The sequence below is a fragment of the Canis lupus genome, chromosome 34, assembly GCF_011100685.1.
Source record: "Canis lupus familiaris isolate Mischka breed German Shepherd chromosome 34, alternate assembly UU_Cfam_GSD_1.0, whole genome shotgun sequence".
NCBI classification, from domain to species: domain Eukaryota; kingdom Metazoa; phylum Chordata; class Mammalia; order Carnivora; family Canidae; genus Canis; species Canis lupus.
This window is the reverse complement of record NC_049255.1, coordinates 16997327-17010350: the sequence shown is the minus strand read 5'-3', so window position 1 is coordinate 17010350 and position 13024 is coordinate 16997327. Positions and strand designations below refer to the sequence as shown.

The 13024-nt window shown below is 42.2% G+C and overlaps 1 protein-coding gene across 2 annotated transcripts in view; it reads left to right on the top strand.

Moving 5' to 3' along the window:
• The first annotated feature begins 1721 nt into the window (after positions 1–1721).
• The window catches only part of PARL (presenilin associated rhomboid like), a 47820-nt gene continuing 36517 nt past the window's right edge, over positions 1722–13024 (top strand). The window contains exons 1-3 of one of the 2 annotated variants that reach the window (XM_038583515.1): positions 1722–1885; positions 11390–11585; positions 12572–12712. In XM_038583515.1, coding sequence (XP_038439443.1) covers positions 1761–1885; positions 11390–11585; positions 12572–12712 — 462 coding nt within the window. In that variant the 5' untranslated portion in view covers positions 1722–1760. The remainder of the gene's footprint in view (positions 1886–11389; positions 11586–12571; positions 12713–13024) is intronic. The other variant, XM_038583514.1, reaches the window with a different exon arrangement.

The window sequence follows — 13024 nt, the reverse complement described above, 5'->3', positions numbered from 1 at the left end:
AGCAGTAAATCCTAAAAGCAGGAAATGTCTCCTTTCCTAAAGACAGACTCTTAACAACCCAAAGACCAGAGGCCAGGCACCAGAGGATCTGCAAACAAACCTGGTTAAATTAATCCTTGTCTTTCTCATTAAGGAAGATAAGGACTACCTTGCTCTAGTTGGACTACCCCTAACCTGAACCTCACTGTCAATTCTTCACAAATTATTGTTTCTTTGCCTAACAGATATAAAACCTTCCTGTTCTGATCTTTTCTTCAGATCTTTGTTCTCTGGCCTTTCCACGTAAGTGTAAAAATAAAATAAAATTTGTATGCTTTATTAGGAGGCCTGGGTGGCTCCATCAGTCCAGCATCTGACTCTCGATTTTGGCTCAGGTCATGATCCCAGGGTCACATGATGGAGCCCCACATTGGGCTCTGTACTCAGTGGGGCACCTGCTGGAGATCCTTCTCTCCCTCTGCCCCTCCCCTGCTCTCTCTCTTTCAACTAACTTAAACAAATATGTGTATGCTTTTTCTCCTGTTAATCTTTGTCAGTGTGATTCTCAGACCTAGCTAGAAGCCCCCAAGACAGTTGAGGAAGACTTTCTCCTCCCCTACAGCCTCCTGGAAGAGAGGACAATTGAGGTTGGTCTGAAGGATAAGTCGGTTAGGTAGGTTCAGTAGGGAGAGAAGAGAAGGGCGTTTCAGACGGTGAGAACGGTTAACGTGAACATGGAAAAAGCAAGTGCCTTTAAGAAAACGGCCTATCCGGGCGGTTTGGGTGGCTCAGCGGTTTAGCGCCGCCTTCAGCCCAGGGTGTGATCCTGGAGACTCGGGTCGAGTCCCACGTCCAGTCCCACGTCGAGTCCCACGTCGGGCTCCCCGCATGGAGCCTGCTTCTCCCTCTGCCTGTGTCTCTGCCTCTCTCTCTGTGTCTCTCGTGAATAAATCAATAAAATCTTAAAAAAAAAAACCACAAAACCGGCCTATCCTGCAGAGCTGGCTGCAGCCGGGGTCAGAGGGTGGGTTGGAGTGACAGGAAACAAGGCTGCCTGCCAGGTAGGTAGGTGAGGGCTCAATCATGACGTTTGTATTTCATCTAGAATCCAGATTTTCATTTCAGATTTAGACTTTTGGTTAAAGATCAGACTTTTTGTAAAGATACATTTACACCCTCTTAAATGTCTCATACCATGAAGTGGCGAGGGGCACCTGGGCGGCTCAGTCTGTTAAAGCCCGTGGCAGTCCTGATTTAGGCTCAGGTCAGGATCCCAGGGTCCAGAAATCCGGGCCCAGGGAGGGGCTCTCTCTCTCCTTCTGCCCCCCCCGCCCCCCTCCCCCCGCCATCCCCCACCGCAGGAAAAAAAAAGAAATAATGTAGGAACACGTGGGTTGCAATGATGGTTTCTTCACTCATTCCCTTCTGGGCCTCTGTAAGCCAGGGGTGACCGTATCCGCCTCAAGTGTTTAGTGGAGATTAAGTGCAGTAACCTGGGTAGAGGGCCTGATGGGCGGCATTACTCGGTAAACGCTGGCTTGCCCTTCTCTCTTTCCTCCCGACCACTCGGCCGCGCTGCCCCCACGTGCGCGCCCGGCCCCGCGGGGAGCTCGCCGCCCGCCCCCCACCGAGGCCTCGCGAGCTTCCGGCCTCCGCCGAGCCCGGCGTGGCGGCGCTCTAGGCTGCACACTCCGGCGCTCTATGGTTCTTCCTCCGCCCCGGAAGTGGTTCCGCCGCAAGAGTTGGTAAGGTCGGGCCATGGTGGGGCAGAGGTTGGGAAGATGGCGTGGCGTGGCTGGGCGCAGAGAGGCTGGGGCTGCGGCCCGGCGTGGGCTCAGCCGGCGGGCGGTCGCGGCTGCGAGGAGCTCACTGCGGCCCTGGCCCCGCCGCGACTGCTCGGACGCAGGTAATGACCGGGCTTCTTTCCCCTCAGACCCTCCGCTCCGGCCGAGCATCCTCGGGGGCGCAGGCCGCGCGGGCCTGCGGGGCTGCCTTCGCTCACCCCCGTCGTCACCCCTCCCTTCCTCTCCATGCATCCCGCTTTGCCCTCTCGCCAGCCCTCGCTTCTCGCCGTGCCAGCGTGCGCCGAGCCGGGGTGCCCGTGACCGACCGCGGCGCAGCTTCCCGTGAGCCCGCGCCGTCTGCCCCTCTCCCAACGGGAAGGACGTGAGGAGAAGGGAGCTTAGTCTCTGAGGGCTAATTGCGTGCCACGCCTCATAATCCCGCGAAGAAGGTATTAGACCCACTTTTTTTTTTTTTTTTTTTTTTAAGTAAAGCCGTTACACAGATGGGAGAATAGCAGAACTGACTCTATCCGTCTTTATAAACCTGTGTTCTACAAGTTACTTTAAAAAAAAAATTTATTTATTCATGAGACACACACACACACACGCAGAGGGGGAAGCAGGCCCCATGCAGGGAGCCCGACGCGGGACTCGATCCAGGGTCTCCAGGATCATGCCCTGGGCCACCCGGGCTGCCCTACAAGCTAACAACTTCTTTACTGTTTAGAGAACTAAGGGAAGACGGAGTCCATGGGCATTTGCTTTGCCTTCTGCTAAGTCTTAGGAGAGGCTTCTCTGTTGAAGAATGGAGACCATGGAATATTTGGTTTCCAGATGACTTGGAAAGAAAACTACAATATTGGTTTTCCCAAGTAGAAGCTGCATGAAGAGTATACTCAGTATTTGCTGCTTTTTGTTGTTGTTGTTGATTCAATTTTGAATTAAGAGAAGAAAAAAAAATCGGCTGTCCGAGATTTTGATGTGGTTCGATTCGAAATTTGTTCCAGTTGTTTAATCTCGAGTTCGAACCTTCCCAGTCCCTGAGTTGGTTCCAGATGCCTGGAATCCCATCTGATGGTAGAGCAAGTTAAGGTAGAGTGTTGAACAGAGTGGTCAGCCAGTGGCAAGTGAAGGCTCAAACGTGGTGGAGTTTTTGCCTGATTTTAAGAATCACCTGGAATGTTTGTAGACTTTTCCCAGGCCCCCTCCCAGTTCTATCAACTCAGAAATTGTTGTGGGGGTGAGGGAGTGGAAAAACCTGTAATTCTTGGCAAGCACTCCCAAGTGAATTAGGGATTTGTGAAAACTTGCATACATTGTAGCTTAACCTCCTGACACATCTTAACATTGGAACTTCAGGCACTAACCTTAAACTCCTGGGGAGATGGAGAATCCCATCTGGAGGTTAGGTGGAGGTGGTGACAGATTTCAGTGGTCCAGATTCCATAATTTCTTCCAAATCCTGTGAAAATTGCATGGTTTGGGGGTGGGAGGAGCAAAAATGAATATCACTATTAGGAAGCAACAGGTGTGTTAATATTAAAAATAAGTATTAAGAAGGGAAAGCAAAGGAAAAATACCTTGATTAATGAAGAGCTTCTGGTAAAAATTGGAAACCATTTGAAAAAAACAAATGAAAGTGTGATGTGAAAGGTTAGCATCTATTTTTTTTAAGTTTGCCTTTTATTTGCAAAGTTTGAAAATGACATTTTTTATGGTTGCATAGAAAAATGTGCATTTCAAGAGAATGTAGGTAAGCCTGAAATAGATATGGCGGCTCACCTCTGGAAATAAGCACTTAAATAGGAAGAAGGAGTTACCTTCTATGTAGCTTTATCTGCTCTGCTTTGACTTCCTGTGGTTCTAAGATTAGTATACAGACTATAGTTAGAGGTAAGGTTAAAAAGCAGAGTTCTGGGCCCAATCCTTGTCATTCTGATGTGATAGACCTGAAGCATGGCTGGAAATTTGCAGTACAAGTAATGATAGAAGAGTTCTGTAAACTATGGAAGGCCCAATGCAGCCCACCTGGTAAAAATGATTTTTATGTTTTTAAAGGGTTGCAAAGCAAAACAATATGTGACAAATGTGTTCTTCATAAAAACTAAAATATTTGCTATCTGTCCCTTTACAGAAAAAGAAAATCTCAGGCTCTTCAGAAGCTTTACCATTATCAAATTTCTGGCAGCACTTCTAAGAAATGGTTTAGGCTTGAAAGAAGCCTGCACAATTTCAGTTGTATGGAACTATCCAAGAGAGTAGTTGGTTGTTCAGCTACTTTCTCTGTTTAATTTATCATCTATTGACTCAAGATGGGTTTTAAGAGAATAATTTTGTCATGAAAGTGTTTATGTAGAATTCCTCCTCCCCTAAATACGTTTAATTTCTTTTTAAGTGTAATGAATCTATTGGTTGTATGCTTAGACACATGTTGTCTTCATTTGAACATTAGGCCATTTCTACTCAATTTATTCATGAAAATCTGTAGTAACAGACATTAGTGCTGACTCGTACATATATCTAAGTTGCATTGTTAAAAACAGTTCACAAGACTGTTTTCACTCATTAAGCCAAGTAATTCATAGATACGACTTTTCCTATTTATTTATTTATTTTTTTTTAATTTTTATTTATTTATGATAGTCACAGAGAGAGAGAGAGAGAGGCAGAGACACAGGCAGAGGGAGAAGCAGGCTCCATGCACCGGGAGCCTGATGTGGGATTCGATCCCGGGTCTCCAGGATCACGCCCTGGGCCAAAGGCAGGCGCCAAACCACTGCGCCACCCAGGGATCCCTATTTATTTATTTTTTAAAAGATTTTATTTATTCATGTGAGACAGAGCGAGAGAGAGGCAGAAACATAAGCAGAGAGAGAAGCAGGCTCCAGGCAGGGAGCCCGATGTGGGACTCGATCCCGGGATTCCAGGACCATGCCCTGGGCCAAAGGCAGGCGCTCAACCACTGAGCCACCCAGGCATCCCGACTTTTCCTATTTAAAAGTTACGGGATCATGTTAAACAGAACTATAGGGGGATCCCTGGGTGGCTCAGTGTTTTGGCATGGAGCCTGCTTCTCCCTCTGCCTGTGTCTCTGCCTCTCTCTTGCTCTCTCTCTATGTCTATCATGAATAAATAAGTAAAATCTTAAAGAAAAAAAACAGAACTATAACAATCATATGGCTAGTAGAAATGGGTATTTATGAGATCTTCCGACTTTAAGTACATTACTGCTCTTACAAATGACTGGTTATTGGAGGAAGGACCAGAGCAGCAGAGCTAAAAGGCAGGCCTGTTTTCATGAGTTAGTATATGCCTCTAGTGGCCCTCTCCTCCCTTTCTACTCTCTGCTCACACCATCCATTTTATCATATTGTTTCTCTTTGTTTTCTGAACCTTTTTCAGGTAAGTGATTTATTCATTTATTTTTCTCCCTTTTGTACTGATATGAATGAGAGCTAAAGAACCTAAGCTTGTAAATATGATCTCAAACATTTTGCAGTTAGAAACGTTTATGATGCTTTATCCTTGTTTTTGCATTTTAAGAAATTTAAAACAAAAGCTCCTTACGAACATAATGTACCTTTCCTACAATGTGTGATGAAGTACTTGATCTAAAAATATTTTTGTACTAACAGAGGAAATCCAACTCTAACCAACCTAAGTAATTAGGGGAATTTATTGGCTTACGTGGTTAAGTCTAGAAGTAGGACTGGCTTCTAATGTGGCAAGATTCAGTATTTCAGATTGTCACCAGGATTCCATTTTTCTCCATGGGTTGGCTCTGCTTCCTAAACGTTGGCCTTACTCTTGGCGTGCTCTCCTTGTTGTAAGATGGCTGTCAGTAGTAGCTCTTGGGGCTATATACTCTTAGGTTCACATCCAGCAGAAAAAGTTCTCCAGGGATGCCTGGGTGGCTCAGCGGCTGAGCGTCTGCCTTTGGCTCAGGACATGATCCTGGGGTTCTGGTGTTGAGTCCTGCATTGGGCTCCCTGCATGGGGCCTGCTTCTCCCTCTGCCTGTGTTGTGTCTCTGTCTCTCTTTCTCTTTCTCTCATGAATAAACAAAATCTTAAAAAAAAAAAAAAAAAAGTTTTCCAGTATTACAAACAAAATCTTGAAATTCACTGGACTAGATTTGCCTGATTTGGGATACGTGTCCATTTTTGAACCCCTCGAAATTGGCAGGAGTAGGGGCTCTCTAGGTTGGTTTAAGCCAGTCAGGAGCTGGTGCGCCTCTCCCAACCAAATGGCTGGAAATTCCAGTGTACTGTTAGAACAGGGGGAAAGGACTTAGATGCTGGGAGTCAGCGAGAAACGTTCCCTACTGTCAGATCTAGTGAAACTTTTGTGTTTAAATTCTTTGTTATAAGTCCAAATTTTTGTTAGTCCTAGTCAGATAGGATTACCCTGTAAATAACCATTCTAATTGAAGTGGAAGTTTTGTTAGGAATTAGGTTCTTTTTTTTTTTTAAGATTTTATTTATTTTTTCATGAGAGACAGAGAGGGAGAGGCAGAGACATAGGCAGAGGGAGAAGCAGGCTCCATGCAGGGAGCCTGACATGGGACTCGATCCCGGGTCTTCAGGATCACGCCCTGGACTGAAGGTGGCGCTAAACCGCTGAGCCACCGGGGCTGCCCAGGAATTAGGTTCTAGCTCCATTGTAAGTGGTTCATGAACTAGCAGTTTAGGCCTCGTCTAGGATAGGGGTGGCAAACTTATTTTGTGAAAGGCCAGGTAGAAAATGACAGGGTTGCATATGGTTTCTGTCACATACTCTTTCTTTTCCTTTAAATAACTCTTTAAAAAATTTAAAAACACTCTTAGCTGAAGGGCCAAATCCATCCTCCAAGCTGAAGTTTGTCAGTTTGTGAGCTTGTTTAGAAATGTAGAATCTCCTATTTTTTCCGCCTCACACTTAACTAATTTGGAATCTGATATTAACAAGACACCCAGGTGATTTGTATCGATACTAAAGTTTTCCCCAAATCTGTGGTAGATCAACCCTGGGAAATAAAGTTTTTAGCTTTCCAGCTCCTGCGGCATATAAATATGTGCCGGATAATAGGAATAGGTGTTCAGTGAACCAGTTTTAGTTCTATTGAACAAGTCTTTTTTTTAAGATTTTATTATTATAGAGCATGCACACAAGCCAGGAGGAGAGGGAGATGGAGAGGAAGAAGCAGACTCCCTGCTGAGCAGGGAGCCACCTGCGGTCTGAATCTCAGGATCCTGGGATCATGACCAGAGCTAAAGGCAGATGCTTAACCAACTGTGCCACCCAGGCACCACTGTTGAACAAGTTCTGTATGTCCAATTATAATTCCCAATATGTATATACTTAAAAAAAAAAGATTTTATTTATTCCTGAGAGACCCAGGCAGAGACATAGGCAGAGGGAGAAGCAGGCTCCCTGCAGGGAGCCCAATGCCTGAGTCAGTCCCAGGACCCCGGGACCACACCCTGAGCCTAAGGCAGCAGCTAAACCACTGAGCCACCCACATGTCCCTGTATATACTCTTTTCATATGTATATATTCTTAATATATATATTCTGCATCTGACCTTAACCCTGGGGCCAACTTGTGTAACATATTCTCAGTGTCCTTGGCCCCATGCTTATTTTTTTTTTATAAATTTATTTTTTTATTGGTGTTCAATTTGCCAACATATAGAATAACACCCAGTGCTCATCCCATCAAGTGCCCCCCTCAGTGCCCGTCACCCAGTCACCCCCACCCCCCGCCCACCTCCCCTTCCATCACCCCTAGTTCGTTTCCCAGAGTTAGGAGTCTCTCATGTTCTGTCTCCCTTTCTGATATTTCCCACTCATTTTTTCTCCTTTCCCCTTTATTCCCTTCCACCATCCCACGCTTATTTCTAAGGTAAATATTATTCAAGGCAAAAGGTCTGGCTTTGCTTAAAGTTAGGTTCCGAAACTGGTGTATTTGTGTTTCTTTTCAAACGTGCACTTCAGAATTTTTGTTTTTGTTTTTGTTTTTTTAAGATTCTGTTTATTCATAAGAGACACAGAGAGAGGCAGAAACCTAGAGGGAGAAGCAGGCTCCCTGTGGGAGGGAGCATGATGCAGGACTCTGATCCAAGGACCTCAGGGATCACAACCTGAGCCAAAGGCAGATGCTCAACCACTGAGCCACCCAGGTGCCCTGCACTTCAGAATTTTAAATGAGTTGATAAGCTATAGAAGTAATCTTTTATTAGAATCGATTGAGTTTGTGTCTTCTAGTGTTACACTATTGGAAACATAAAGGAGTCTCATCCTTCACATTTCTTGGTCTAATAAGAAAAAAATGCTAGAAAACAACACTTGGTTACAACTTGTGGTCTTTATTTTATTTAACTTTTTTTTAACTTGTGGTCTTTAAAGGGAACATACTCTTGTTACTTTATGTCACACCTTTGTCTTTTGACCCGAAGTGGTGGTACTTTATTTACCAGCCATGCTCTATGTTACTTTTAATTATTTAATAAAAATTATATCCCCTCCCCCAAAATAAATAAAAAATCCAAATGCAAGGGATTAACATTTGCCACTTTAAAGGTGTTATCAGTTAGGAATGCATTTGGCTGTAAGTAAATTTGCTGTTTAAATAAATGAGGGGATGAGTAGTTAGCATAAGATGATGGAGGTCAGTGGCTGCTCTCTGCTCAGTAGCTCAAAAATCCCAAGGTTAGTATTTTAATCCCTTGGCCTTTCTCTTGGCATTCAAGATGACTGCCCCAACTCTAGGCATTACAGCCTTATTCAAGGCAAAAATGAAGGGGGGAGGGTTATGGTAATGACACTAATGATATGTCCATTGTTATAGAGAAACAAATGTTCCCAAGAGGCACGTAAAAATTCTTAAGTCTCTCATTTTCTGAGAACTCTAATATGGCTACCCTGTGCCATAATGAAGGCTGGAAAAGTGAAGGTACTTATCTTTTCTAGCCTCTGCAGAAAAAGGCAATAGAAAAAGAAATAGATTTGGGATTAGCTGTTTAATGGTATTTGCTAAAGGATATTCATGATACTGGTAACAGGGCTATGAAGGAAGTTCAGAGCCATTCAAAGCAGCATTGCTTTGTTTGAATAAGTGCATTGCTTTTCCAAATAGATTTCCTCAAAAGGAATAGCACTTATTTGGAAGTATAAATTATGAATTATTAAAGGTTTCAAGGCAAATTCCTTTATCACCATCACCCATCCTCACCATGTGACTTCTGAGAAGTTGAACTGTGGAGTGGACTCAGTGTTGAAGAAAGAGCATACTAGGCAAGTAATAGTAATAATAGTTGCTATGCCATTTTTCTGAGTTTCAATTTTTTCCAGATCTCTACACTATCTGGGTATCCTACAGTTGCTAACAATACTTTATTTTGTGTAAGTATTAAGTGTATAGCCCATGGATTCTGACAAATGTATATACCTGTGGAACCATCACCTAAAGATAAACATTGTTTTGCTCAACAATGTTTTTGAGTTTTATCCATGGTGTGTAATCAGTAGTTTGTTTTTTGCTAAGTAGTGCTCCATTGTATGAATATACAACAGTTTGTCCTTTCCCTTTTTGATAGGAATTGAAGTTCTGGTTTTTTAGCTATTAGAATAGAGCTGCTGTGACGACAAGCATTTGAAAGACTGCCCAAGATGGAATTCTTCATCTCTTATCTTCCAAGTTCCTATTTTGGTCCCCCTGATTTCCCTTGTCCTGGTGAATAGTATCACCTTCCTTTCAGTTATTCAAAATAGAACGATCATTCTTGACGCCCTTCTTTCTTCTAATAATTATTCATCTTTTCTTTATTAGGGGCTGATCTTGGTGATAGAGATACAGTGAATACAAAAGTAATTGTCTAGTTGTGGTACAGGCAATAACTCTCACATAAGCAAAAGAGTCTATACAGGATGCTTTAGGACTCTAGGAGTACAAAGGAGACACCCACCCTGGTTAATGAATGATTCCTGGAGGATGAGATAGATGAACTGAATTTTGAGGGGCACAAGAGTGTTTTAACAAAGGGATGTATCAGAACAAGGGAGTAGCATTGCTGAGTTTGATGGGAGGATGAAAAATTATTGTGGAGTTTAAAGCAGGGGAATGATACTACATTTGTGTTTAATAAAATGAAGATGAATTGCAGTGGGGCAATATTGGAAGTAATGAGGTATGGGCATTCCTCAAGTAATGAGGAAATAGGGCATTCTAGGTCAGAAGAGATGAGCTAGGAGTTGTATTGGAACTCAAGAGAGATTTTTGGTCCTCTGAGAAGGCATTTGGGAACTATTGAATGAGGAAAAGTGATTTAAGAACAACATATAAGTTAAAATGTTTGAAGTTAAGTAAATTGTTGCTGTACTACAGGCATGAAGTGAGGGATTAGGAGTGAATTTTTTTTTTTTATTTGACAGAGTTGGTTTTTAATTGGATGGTAAAAAATAAAGGAGAAAACACCAAAATGACATTTAGATTTTTAACTTCAGCGATTGAGAGAGCTGTGGTTTCTCTGAAAGTCTTTCTCAGAAAGACTGAGGAAGTCAGAAAATGGAACTGTTTGTAGAGGAGGAGTTTCTTATTGAATATATTGGTTTTAAAATAATTAAGAGCATATCCAAATCAAATTCAGTATACAGATGGAAATACAAGACCGCAAGATTGAAATTAGGACTAAGAAAATATATTTAGAAGTCATCACTGGCCACAGAAATACATTTATTCAGCTAAAATGTTGGAAGGCCTGTCTGATTTCTGCTTTCAAGGAGCTTTGAGTCTAGGAGGATGGTATATTTAGAGTACAATGAGAACAAACAGGAAAGGGCCTCTACTTTGTCTACTTAAGGAAATTTTACAAAAGAAAAAATTCTTCATGAATTTATATGGGTTGAGTTTGAAAGAAGAGCATGTAAAGGAACTATTGGAGACTTTGAATGTATCTATCACTAAGGGATAGGAAGAATGGGGAGAAGCCATCAAGAAAGTGAATTTGAAGAAAAGGAATGAGATCTTACAGGAACTGGGTAGGGCTGGTAAGTATGGTCAGTAGTGTCAATGTTTTGAGGTCAAGCTATGAGGACTCAAAACAACAAAACCCTTTATAAAACACTTGGCAGGTGTCCCCAGAGCTGAGTGAAATAAATAAGTAGAGAAGTAGGGAAAATCCATCAACTTAGAATGATCAGTATTTCTATAAAAGAAAGCAATTATTTGAATTTGGAGTGACTTTGAGGATAATCCTTATATTTAAATGTTTGTCCTAGAAATTGAACAAACTTCAAACAAAATAACAAAGCCATTCTGTGCAAATTCACACTGACAAGTTGGAGTTCTCCAGCTTTTTCCCAGACTCCGAACTGTGTGTGGAGGAGGGAGACAAATAATTTTGCTGATTGATAACACAAGTTAACAGCCCAGACAAATTCACTTTAAAGTTGCTGTGGTTTGTGTGTGTCTGTCCCCTTTTCTAGAAGGGCACAGTTCAGTATTTTGACTTAGAACCTTAGCCGGAAGTAGGAATGTTGGCTTCTTTGGGGCTATGGAAGGAGAGCAGATGCAGGCCGAGGGTGAGGGTCATGGAGGTTGATGTTTGCAAAATGCAGCTGTTGCTAATCTCTCATTTTCCCCTTAAAGGTTTGACTTTTTTATTCAGCAAAAATGTGGATTCAGAAAAGCACCCAGGAAGGTTGAACCCCGAAGATCAGACACAGGAACAAGTGGTGAAGCATACAAAAGAAGTGCTTTGATTCCTCCTGTAGAAGAAACAGTCTTTTATCCTTCTCCCTATCCTATAAGGACCCTTGTGAAGCCCTTGTTTTTTACTGTTGGGGTAAGTGCTCATGTCACCAGGAGTTATTTATCTTGCTGCTGCTGTAGTAAGGAAGTATATTTGTCTTATTTGGGCTTCCTTAAAGACAAGTAGAAGGGGATTTAAAGGATCTGGGTATCTGGGGAGTCATGAGTTATTTTGGGAAAACATGAATTTAACAATTGCTATTGTTACTATTTTTTAGGGAGCTCATATGCATGCGTGGGGGGGAGGGGCAGAGGAAGAGAGAAAGAATCTTTTTTTTTTTTTTTTTTTTTTTTTTTTTAAACATCTCACAGTTCTTTTTTTTTTTTTTTTTTTTTTTTTTTTTTTTTTTTTTTTTTTTTTTTTTTTTTTTTTTTTTTTTTTTTTTTTTTTTATTTATGATAGTCACACACAGAGAGAGAGAGAGAGAGAGAGAGAGAGGCAGAGACACAGGCAGAGAGAGAAGCAGGCTCCATGCACCGGGAGCCCGACGTGGGATTCGATCCCGGGTCTCCAGGATCACGCCCTGGGCCAAAGGCAGGCGCCAAACCGCTGCGCCACCCAGGGATCCCAGAGAGAAAGAATCTTAAGCAGCCTCAATGCCCATTGGGGGCTCATGAGGCTCTGTCTCATGACCCTGAAATCGTGACCTGAGCTGAAATCAAAGACACTTAACCAACTGAGCAAGCCAGGTGCTCCTAATAATTGCTATTAGAATCTGGTTCACTTCTGTATGCCCTGCAGAAGAAACTTATGGCTCTCTTATTTGGGATAACATTTTATGTGGTATTTTGAATTTTATTTGAAAATTTCTAGCTGTAAGCAGGCCCCAGGGTACAGTAAAGTTAATAAAATGGGGAGAACAGTTAAATATTCTTTTCACCTAATTAAGTTTCACTATGCCAGATGTTTCTGTTCCTTCTGTTGATTTTGCAAGAAGCAATGAAAATGAAATATTGTTCTTAGATCTTTGTATTGATCTTTTTTTCTTTTGAATTTATTTTGTGATATGTTTTATATAGTTTACAGGCTGTGCATTTGGATCGGCTGCTATTTGGCAGTATGAATCACTGAAATCCAGAGTCCAGAGTTATTTTGATGGTATAAAAGCTGATTGGTTGGATAGCATAAGACCACAAAAGGAAGGAGACTTCAGAAAGGAGGTAAACATGGCTTTCTTTGTTCTACTTGATCACAAGTTTAGAAGTCTGGTTATTTGTTAAGTGTTTTTAATGATGATAACATTTACATCAGGGGATACGAAGTTATTGAACTTAGTATTCGTCTTTAGGGTCATTTCATTGCAATATCAGTGCTTTTTTATATGTCTGGCAGTAATGTACTTGACGGTATTCTAGGAGGTTTGTCCCTCTACCCACATGTATCAAAAATCACTGGATAGTTGCTAAAAATTAATGGGCTGGGGTTTCAGCTCTACCAAAGTTTAAGGGCTACTGTTTTGCATTACCTGCTGA